The 11,161-nt window shown below is 42.1% G+C and overlaps 3 protein-coding genes across 4 annotated transcripts in view; 2 read left to right on the top strand and 1 right to left on the bottom strand.

The window, feature by feature from the left end:
• The window catches only part of LOC133572769 (transmembrane protein 120A-A-like), a 14,401-nt gene extending 13,620 nt beyond the window's left edge, over positions 1–781 (top strand). The window contains exon 12 of the mRNA XM_061925778.1: positions 568–781. Coding sequence (XP_061781762.1) covers positions 568–681 — 114 coding nt within the window. The 3' untranslated portion in view covers positions 682–781. The remainder of the gene's footprint in view (positions 1–567) is intronic.
• gdpd1 (glycerophosphodiester phosphodiesterase domain containing 1) overlaps positions 1–10,589 on the bottom strand; it is a 51,530-nt gene extending 40,941 nt beyond the window's left edge. The window contains exons 1-2 of one of the 2 annotated variants that reach the window (XM_061925779.2): positions 10,448–10,548; positions 565–635 (exon numbers count right to left, since the gene is read on the bottom strand). In XM_061925779.2, coding sequence (XP_061781763.1) covers positions 565–596 — 32 coding nt within the window. In that variant the 5' untranslated portion in view covers positions 597–635; positions 10,448–10,548. Of the gene's footprint in view, positions 1–564; positions 636–10,447 lie in introns of both variants that reach the window. The other variant, XM_061925783.1, reaches the window with a different exon arrangement.
• A 234-nt stretch (positions 10,590–10,823) lies between these two features.
• Positions 10,824–11,161, top strand: part of porb (P450 (cytochrome) oxidoreductase b) — an 81,645-nt gene continuing 81,307 nt past the window's right edge. The window contains exon 1 of the mRNA XM_061925775.1: positions 10,824–10,918. Within this exon, the coding sequence (XP_061781759.1) occupies positions 10,902–10,918 (17 nt within the window). The 5' untranslated portion in view covers positions 10,824–10,901. The remainder of the gene's footprint in view (positions 10,919–11,161) is intronic.

Genomic DNA, 11,161 nt, shown 5'->3' with positions numbered 1-11,161 from the left:
ACAAATCAGCAGCGTCGTTCAAAAAAGCTTTTATCAATTACGCCAAATAGCGAAAGTGAAACCGCTTCTATCAGGACATGATCTTGAGAAATTAATCCACGCCTTTATCTCGACTCGTCTTGACTACTACCTCTGAGTGTTAGACAAGCCTCCTCTCTTCCTGTTTTTAAATCTCTCTTAAAAACATACTTTTATTCCATGGCTTTTAACACTGAGTGATATCCATCCTGCAATGGCGCCCCATAATACACCTGCTGTGAACCTGTTTTTATGTTTTTATGTTTTTATTTATTCTATTTTATTTATTTATTTTTTATCGTGTTCTGTTTGTGTTGTGTTGTGTTTGCTCTGTACTCGTTTTATCTTTTAACCTGCCCATTGTACAGCACTTTGGCTACCCCTGTGGTAAATTTTAAATGTGCTTTATAAATAAAGTTGATTTGATTTGATTTGATTATTAGATGTAGAGTAATTTTCCCCCAGTGTTACAACATGCAAAACGGAATCAATGTGGTGGACTGTCTTTATATTAATTTAAAACTGTTTTTTTTAAATGTACTTTACCAGGTTTTGGTGTGTGGCCTCTGCTTCTGCATTCTGTTCCTGGGAAACTTCTTCACAACGCTCGCTGTGGTCTATCAGAAGTTCAAGAGGAGGAATCAAAAACCAAAGAGTCTTTGACACATTCACAGTCCTAATAATTCATCAAAAATAAGGACCAAGTATATGTTTTTTAAAAAGTGCATAAATTGCCATTAATATATGATGTGTTAGACATGTTGCTCAGTTGTACCCTTTTATCTGATACAATATCTTGGGTCACGGGTGTCGAACTGGTTTTCAACAAGGGCCACATCGCAGTTGTGGCTGCCTTCAAAGGGCTGTTTGTAACCTTGAATAACTTATGATTATAAATGTATAGGAATTTACCTCATGATATTAATAATAATAATAATAATGGATTAGATTTATATAGCGCTTTTCTAGACATTCAAAGCGCTTCACAGAGAAGTGAGAACCCATCATTCATTCACACCTAGTGGTGGTAAGCTACTTTCATAGCCACAGCTGCCGTGGTGTAGACTGACGGAAGTGTGGCTGCCAGTTTGCGCTTACGGCTCCTCCGACCACCACCCATCATTCATCAGTGTGAGCGGCACTGGGGGCAAGGATGAAGTGTCCTGCCCAAGGACACAACGGCAACAATTTTTGGATGGTAAGAGGCGGGGAGCAAACCTGCAACCCTCAGGTTTCTGGCACGGCCGCTCTACCCACTACGCCATGCCGCCCCCCATATTACTATACAATTGTCTATCAATTTCATTGTCATATTTTCTTTTACATACACTGTAAAAAAAAATTGCAGTAAAAAACTGGCAGCTCAGTCATCACAATTTTACCTTAACTTACGCTGTTCTTTACATCACATTACTGTAAATGGAAAAACTGTACTAAAGTTTTTATACAGTAAAATTCTGGCAACTGAATATATATATATATATATATATATATATATATATATATATATATACATACATATATTTGTATATATATATATATATATATTTATATGTGTATATATATATTTATATATGTATGTGTATGTATATATATATATATATATATATGTATGTATGTATTAGGGGTGTAAAAGTAGGGTGTCAAAAAAATCGATTTTCGATTGAATCGCAATTCCTATTTGTAAAAATTCTTAATTCAAAGATTCACAGCCCATATATACAGGTAAAAGCCAGTAAATTAGAATATTTTGAAAAACTTGATTTATTTCAGTAATTGCATTCAAAAGGTGTAACTTGTACATTACATTTATTCATTGCACACAGACTGATGCATTCAAATGTTTATTTCATTTAATTTTGATGATTTGAAGTGGCAACAAATGAAAATCCAAAATTCCGTGTGTCACAAAATTAGAATATTACTTAAGGCTAATACAAAAAAGGGATTTTTAGAAATGTTGGCCAACTGAAAAGTATGAAAATGAAAAATATGAGCATGTACAATACTCAATACTTGGTTGGAGCTCCTTTTGCCTCAATTACTGCGTTAATGCGGCGTGGCATGGAGTCGATGAGTTTCTGGCACTGCTCAGGTGTTATGAGAGCCCAGGTTGCTCTGATAGTGGCCTTCAACTCTTCTGCGTTTTTGGGTCTGGCATTCTGCATCTTCCTTTTCACAATACCCCACAGATTTTCTATGGGGCTAAGGTCAGGGGAGTTGGCGGGCCAATTTAGAACAGAAATACCATGGTCCGTAAACCAGGCACGGGTAGATTTTGCGCTGTGTGCAGGCGCCAAGTCCTGTTGGAACTTGAAATCTCCATCTCCATAGAGCAGGTCAGCAGCAGGAAGCATGAAGTGCTCTAAAACTTGCTGGTAGACGGCTGCGTTGACCCTGGATCTCAGGAAACAGAGTGGACCGACACCAGCAGATGACATGGCACCCCAAACCATCACCCAACCATGCAAATTCATCCAGGGGGTTTAGCTCGCTCGTCTGCGAGAACAAACTGCCGCCATTGCTTGCCGTGCTACCGAGGTCTTTTGTCCCTGAATAGCTCACACACTCCGGCAGATTCAATGGGGGTCTGGCGGCAGATTTCTTTGACTTTATCGTTGGAAATGCATCTGCTTTGAGTGTCGCAGGATATCCACACATTCTTGCCATCTCTGTCGTAGCATAGCTTTCGTCGGTAAAGTGTGCGGAACAAACGTCCAATTTTTGCCACTTTCGCATCTTTGGGCCACTTGTGCAACTTGAATCCGTCCCTGTTCGTGTTGTTACACCCTCCGACAACACACCGACGAGGCATGATGTCTCCAAGGTACGGAAAACAGTTGAAAAAACAGAAAAAAACAGAGCTGATTTGACTCGGTGTTTGAGAAAATGGCGGATTGCTTCCCGATGTGACGCCACGTTGTGACGTCATCGCTCCGAGAGCGAATACTAGAAAGGCGTTTAACTCGCCAAAATTCACCCATTTAGAGTTCGGAAATCGGTTAAAAAAATATATGGTCTTTTTTCTGCAACATCAAGGTATATATTGACGCTTACATAGGTCTGGTGATAATGTTCCCCTTTAAACAGTTTCAAGTCAACTCATCATGCTTAATTTATTACAGCATTTGGGAAGCCTGTAGTTGATTTGTATTATGTAAATGTTATATTTTTATCAACATGTGATAGCAGGGACCCTGCCATTCAAAACTAGGCTGCTACATTACTAATGATTACACACACACACACACACACACACACCGCAAAATGAGCTAACGTTACGCTTAAAGCTAATTAGCCTTCACCTCAAGCCAGGACTGCGAGCGAGCTGAGCTGCAGTTTGTTTCTAGAAGGTCAACGGGCTCATAGTGATGTTACTAGTAGTTGACTGGGAGGTGTTTATTTTAATTTGGGGAGAGTCCGCTGCCTGATGATCACCTGCTAAACACCTACCTGCTAACCCCACCGCAGAAGCACTGACTACGTGCGCTCTGAATACGCACTGCTGATTGGCTGTTACCTCTATAGTTGTAACCAATCAGATGGTTGTGTGGGTGGGACAATGCTGGGTGCTGTGTAGGAGACAGAGGCAGAAAGCAGAGCAGCTTGTTAAGACTTTAGCTTAGGCGGCTACTTAATATGTTCGTGTGGAAACTCGTTCGGTACACCTCCGAACCGAACCCGAACCGAACGGTTCAATACAAATACACGTACCGTTACACCCCTAATATGTATATATGCATATGTATGTGTATATATATGTATTAGAGATGCGCGGATAGGCAATTATTTCATCCGCAACCGCATCAGAAAGTCGTCAACCATCCGCAATCCACCCGATCTAACATTTGATCAGAACCGCATCCGCCCGCACCCGCCCGTTGTTATATATCTAATATAGACGATGCAAGGCATTAGTGAGGTTATAAAGCTTTTGCCTGTTAAAGAAAGGAGACTGATCCAATGCAGCACAGACATTCGCGTGCCACGCTGTCACGACCCAGACGCACACCAGTGCGCAATCATATGGGAGCCGCGCTGAGCGCACCTCCAAGCGCGTCTCGCTGCTGGCGACGGCCGGGTATGGGCCCGACGCTCCAGCGCCATCCATTTTCAGCTAGGGCTAGTTGATTCGGCAGGTGGGTTGTTACACACTCCTTAGCGGGTTCCGACTTCCATGGCCACCGTCCTAGCTGCTGTCTATATCAACCAGGGTGAGCCCCACCCCTTTCGTGAGCGCACTGCGCGCGGAGTGACCCCTGTTACGCGCCCCCGGCAACAGGGGTGGCGGGCAGGTAAGCTGCGCGGGCGGAGCGCGCGGAGTGACCCCTGTTACGAGCCCCCGGCCACGGGGGTGGCGGGCAGGTAAGCTGCTTACCTGCTGTGCGTGACGCCGGCCGCAGCGAAGGCGGACGAGGCGGGGTGTCGGTGCGGTGGTGACCCTGGACGTGCGTCGGGCCCTTCTCGCGGATCGCCTCAGCTACGGCTCCCGGTGGGGCCCTCTCGGGGGAAGGGGCCTCGGTCCCGGACCCCGGCAAGGCGTCCCTTCTCCGCTCCGTAAAAGTGTCCATCTCTTTTCTTTTTTTTTCTTCTGTTGTGGCATATGCTGCAGGTGCCTGCTCGTGTTTCGTATGTGGGTAACAACATTTAACTATGTATATATATTTCCGAATTGGTTTAACTGCCACCCGCCTGAATCTATTTAAAATCTAATTTTTTTTTATTTCAACCACCCGACCCGACCCGACCCGCGGATAAAATCTAATTTTTTTTAATTTCATCCGCCCGATCCGCGGATAATCCGCGGACTCCGCGGTTGTGCCCGCAAACCACGCATCTCTAATATGTATGTATGTATATGTATGTGTATATATGTATGTATATATATATATATATATATGTATATATGTATATACGTGTATGTGTGTGTATATATATATGTGTGTGTGTATATATATATAGATATACAGTATATATATTAGGGGTGTAACGGTACGTGTATTTGTATTGACCGTTTCGGTACAGGGGTTCCGGTTTGGTTCGGAGGTGTACCGAACGAGTACACATGCTAGCAGCGACTGGGCTAGGACAACATGTAAAAGCCAGAGCTGGAAGACCCTCCTGCCTCGTTAAGATCTCCCGTTTGGGAACACGTTGGCTGCGCGATACCACAATGGAGGACGAAGGTTTGCCGACATTCTTCAGCAGCTGCTTCTGACAACACGTCAAACATGTGCTGCACCTTTCCTGCTATTGGCTCCCAGACCGTAGTTGAGGAGCGCAGGGGAGACACTCCTCCAGGGCCGATGTATTCTCGGGGGCAACACCCTTCACTCTACCTGGCAGTGGGTCTCCACAGCTCCGGACTCCAGGGTAAATGACGAGTCCGGCGATTAGTTGCAAATCGTGGCTTTATTGAGGTCTGGCACACAGCCAATCCAACAAAACACTAGCCACTCCACGCACTCAGGCTACCGCTCCCTCACCTCGCTCGCCCACACACTCACCTCACATGCTGTCACATATTAAAGGGCCACACACACATACGCTACTCTCATAACACATGCAAACCCATTTGAAGCGTCACCACCGCATTCAAGCAGCCTCTCCTCGGCGAGTCAGGCAGGGCTGAAGCGATAACAAATGTTTTTATAGCAGCAGATATAAGTCCATATTGCATTAAAAACTAGATTTTGACCCACTTCTATGGTGGAAGAACAATGAGCCCATATATCCTCTTACTGCTAAGTTAGCCAGGCTGAGGGGGCAAAAAGAAAAGTTAATCTGAGGCTGAGTTGACTTGAAACTGTTTAATGTTGCACTTTTTATATGTAGAAGAAAAGTTTTGTCATTTTATTTAATCTGAGTAACAACTTGAGGCAGTTTAATGTTGATTAACGTGGACCCCGACTTAAACAAGTTGAAAAACTTATTGGGGTGTTACCATTTAGTGGTCAATTGTATTGTGCAATCTACTAATAAAAGTCTCAATCAATCAATCAAAAAAAAGCACTTCATATGTAGAAAGGTTTTGTTAAGAAATCATTCTGAGCCTTATCTTATTTAGTTTTTATTTTGTATATGTTGACCACATTAACCCTGGCAATGGACCCTGTGTGTATATGTATGTTTTGCCATTGTTTACAAATTTGGTAAATAAATAACCAAAAAATGTATATTTTGTTGTTTTCTTACTGTACCAAAAAAGAACCAAACCGTGACCTCTAAACCAAGGTACGTACCGAACCGAAATTTTTGTGTACCGTTACACCCCTAATATATATATATACTTTATATATACAAACCCCGTTTCCATATGAGTTGGGAAATTGTATTAGATGTAAATATAAACGGAATACAATGATTTGCAAATCATTTTCAACCCATATTCAGTTGAATATGCTACAAAGACAACATATTTGATGTTCAAACTGATAAACATTTTTCTTTTTGCAAATAATCATTAACTTTAGAATTTGATGCTAGCAACACGTGACAAAGAAGTTGGGAAAGGTGGCAATAAATACTGATAAAGTTGAGGAATGCTCATTAAACACTTATGTGGAACATCCCACAGGTGAACAGGCAAATTGGGAACAGGTGGGTGCCATTATTGGGTATAAAAGTAGATTCCATGAAATGCTCAGTCATTCACAAACAAGGATGGGGCGAGGGTCACCACTTTGTCAACAAAGGCGTGAGCAAATTGTTGAACAGTTTAAGAAAAACCTTTCTCAACCAGCTATTGCAAGGAATTTAGGGATTTCACCATCTACGGTCCGTAATATCATCAAAGGGTTCAGAGAATCTGGCGAAATCACTGCACGTAAGCAGCTAAGCCCGTGACCTTCAATCCCTCAGGCTGTACTGCATCAACAAGCGACATCAGTGTGTAAAGGATATCACCACATGGGCTCAGGAACACTTCAGAAACCCACTGTCAGTAACTACAGTTGGTCGCTACATCTGTAAGTGCAAGTTAAAACTCTCCTATGCAAGGCAAAAACCATTTATCAACAACACCCAGAAACGCCGCCGGCTTTGCTGGGCCTGAGCTCATCTAAGATGGACTGATACAAAGTGGAAAAGTGTTCTGTGATCTGACGAGTCCACATTTCAAATTGTTTTTGGAAACTGTGGACGTCGTGTCCTCCGGACCAAAGAGGAAAAGAACCATCCGGATTGTTATAGGCGCAAAGTTGAAAAGCCAGCATCTGTGATGGTATGGGGGTGTATTAGTGCCCAAGACATGGATAACTTACACATCTGTGAAGGCGCCATTAATGCTGAAAGGTACATACAGGTTTTGGAGCAACATATGTTGCCATCCAAGCAACGTTACCAAGGGCGCCCCTGCTTATTTCAGCAAGACAATGCCAAGCCACGTGTTACATCAACGTGGCTTCATAGTAAAAGAGTGCGGGTACTAGACTGGCCTGCCTGTAGTCCAGACCTGTCTCCCATTGAAAATGTGTGGCGCATTATGAAGCCTAAAATACAACAACGGAGACCCCCGGACTGTTGAACAACTTAAGCTGTACATCAAGCAAGAATGGGAAAGAATTCCACCGGAGAAGCTTAAAAAATGTGTCTCCTCAGTTCCCAAACATTTACTGAGTGTTGTTAAAAGAAAAGGTGATGTAACACAGTGGTGAACATGCCCTTTCCCAACTACTTTGGCACGTGTTGCAGCCATGAAATTCTAAGTTAATTATTAGTTGCAAAAAAAAAATAAAGTTTATGAGTTTGAACATCAAATATGTTGTCTTTGTAGTGCATTCAATTGAATATGGGTTGAAAAGGATTTGCAAATCATTGTATTCCATTTATATTTACATCTAACACAATTTCCCAACTCATATGGAAACGGGGTTTGTATGTATATATATATATATATATATATATATATATATATATATATATATATATATATATATATCAGTGACGTGCGGTGAGGTTGATGGCTGGTGAGGCACTGACTTCATCACAGTCAGATTTACAAACATATGAACCCTAAAGAGTATCTTATTCACCATTTGATTGGCAGCAGTTAACGGGTTATGTTTAAAAGCTCATACCAGCATTCTTCCCTGCTTGACACTCAGCATCAAGGGTTGGAATTGGGGGTTAAATCACCAAAAATTATTCCCTGGCGCGGCGCCGCTGCTGCCCACTGCTCCCCTCACCTCCCAGGGGGAGAAGAAGTGGATGGGTCAAATGCAGAGGACAAATTTCACCACACCTAGTGTGTGTGTGACAATCATTGGTACTTTAAATTAACTTTAACTTTACACATACAAACTGTAGCACACAAAAAAGCACATTTAATTTAAAAAAAACCTTATTATGGTCTTACCTTTACTTATAAGTGCGGGAACAGTGGTGTTCGTGTTGGAGGAGTTGTGAATGAATGAAATATGAAATCCGTGCTGCAGTCTGCAGGTGTACCTAATGTTGTGTCCCTGCAGTCGTTCACGGCTCCTCCGGCGCGAGCATTGTTGTTTTTGCACTTTTTGGCTTTTTGTTAAGTGACTTTTTTTGGGGTGGATTCGGTCTTGCACGTGGAGGGTTTGGGTGTGGGCTTTGGTTGGTGTGGCGCTCCCGTCGGGGGGGTGCACTCTGCGCGGGGGTGCATTAACCGGCACCAGGAGGCGGGATTACTGCGAGCCTCACCCAGTGCGTCTTCGCAGCAGTTTTATGATTGCTCAGCACAAGAAATACGTTACACACATACAGTTGTTGACAAAATACACTGTACATTATATACCTCAGCTAACTAAACTATGGAAATGTATAATATAATTCATATAGCAATACGGTCTCACTGCACAGCAGGCCAGCAGTTAGCCGAGTCCGCAATCCATGTTGAGGCACAACTGAGTGACGTGCCTCAACTGGCTGCTGATCACCGCACCGTCTCTTCTCAGTATTTGAACGGCAAATGTGAAAATTCAGCGATTTTGAATAAAAATAATCGAAAACTGGTGAAGTTAAATGGAAAATAACTTCATAGTATAATCACTTAATACATATAACAATTTAATTAATTTGTTTTCTTTTTACTTTTTTTTTTTTTCATGATGGCAGGTGAGGCGGGTCCTCACCTGCCTCTAGTGACCGCACGTCACTGATATATATATATATATATATATATATATATATATATATATATATATATATCCATCCATCCATCCATCTTCTTCCGCTTATCCGAGGTCGGGTCGCGGGGGCAGCAGCTTAAGCAGGGAAGCCCAGACTTCCCTCTCCCCAGCCACTTCGTCCAGCTCTTCCTGTGGGACCCCGAGGCGTTCCCAGGCCAGCCGGGAGACATAGTCTTCCCAACGTGTCCTGGGTCTTCCCCGTGGCCTCCTACCGGTGGGACGTGCCCTAAACACCTCCCTAGGGAGGCGTTCGGGTGGCATCCTGACCAGATGCCCGAACCACCTCATCTGGCTCCTCTCGATGTGGAGGAGCAGCGGCTTTACTTTGAGCTCCTCCCGGATGGCAGAGCTTCTCACCCTATCTCTAAGGGAGAGCCCCGCCACCCGGCGGAGGAAACTCATTTCGGCCGCTTGTACCCGTGATCTTGTCCTTTCGGTCATAACCCAAAGCTCATGACCATAGGTGAGGATGGGAACGTAGATCGACCGGTAAATTGAGAGCTTTGCCTTCCGGCTCAGCTCCTTCTTCACCACAACGGATCGATACAGCGTCCGCATTACTGAAGATGCCGCACCGATCCGCCTGTCGATCTCACGATCCACTCTTCCCCCACTCGTGAACAAGACTCCGAGGTACTTGAACTCCATATATATATATATATATATATATATATATATATATATATATATATATATATATATATATATATATATATGTCTTATATGTATATATATATATATGTGTGTGTGTGTGTGTATATATATATATATATATATATATATATATATATATATATATATATATATGGATAATAAAGAATTGCGATTCGAATGTGAATAGATTTTTTGTACACCCCTAATATTTTTTTATTTCTTTCTTTAACTAAAACGTTTCAGATTTATGATATAATTTAACAATAAATAATATTTACGTTTAAAAGATATGCAATTTCATTCAATTCATGTATTTTTTTTTCTGTCAAAATGGAAAGAACAAATACATTTTGTAAGGAAATATATTATACTTTACTGACACATATTATTTTAAGTTTTTGTGTCTTAGGTTATTGCATCAATGAATGTGCATTGTGATGTGCTTGATTTATCCCAATGAAAATAATGAAATAAAGTTTTCTTCATACTAATGTATTAATGTGTGTGTGTGTCTGCGTGGCCCAAGCATGACGCTGCACTTTTTTTTTTAACCTTTCACCACTGGAGATATTACGAATGTACATTTTGTTTCCAAGGGGCAACGATACATTTACCTGGCTTTTTCTTTTGTTGCGTTCGAAAAAACAACAAAGTTATACTAAAAGTGGGCCGTTTAGGTCAGCCTGTTTGTCCGGGATGCACAGTGTCCTGTTGAGCGGAATGGATTACATAACTGTGACTCTTGCTCTACAGTACCTTAGCAGTTATATATCATGGAGGGTTACAATCGTATACTGGTATTAGATCATGTTTTTTTCTAGGGGGGTGTACTTCGAAACACGTATCCGCTTTTGAATATCCCGATATTAAAAATACCCTTACTGTGATATATTGGATATATTTGATGTAAACATACATTCTTATGCGCTCAAAAGCGAAGTAAAAACACCTCTTTTGTGTCGAGTTCACTTTCGCCGCTAACGTCAACACCCCCGCGTCCAGCGCTGGAATGGTTTGATCCTCCACGGCGTAAAGTTTTCTTCCGCATTGTGCGCACTGAGAACGTGAATGCGAGAGGCGGAAAGGTAAGCAAGACATTTCGATCCCTTTTAAATTCGATAATTGTTATCTTTACTCAATGACAGTCGATTAAATGTACACTTTGGTGACACGTGGTGTTTTTAAAACGCAAAACACGCAGCGGATGTTTTTTTGTTTTTTTTTACTTGGGACAAAAATGGCTAAACGTGTAGACTGTAGTTACGCAATGTAAGGCTATATTCCTTTGTACACAATATAATTGACTTAAATTGTCAGCCATTTGGCGG

This window comes from Nerophis lumbriciformis, linkage group LG30 (assembly GCF_033978685.3).
Source record: "Nerophis lumbriciformis linkage group LG30, RoL_Nlum_v2.1, whole genome shotgun sequence".
Lineage (NCBI taxonomy): Eukaryota > Metazoa > Chordata > Actinopteri > Syngnathiformes > Syngnathidae > Nerophis > Nerophis lumbriciformis.
This window is presented reverse-complemented; position numbering and strand designations above follow the sequence as displayed.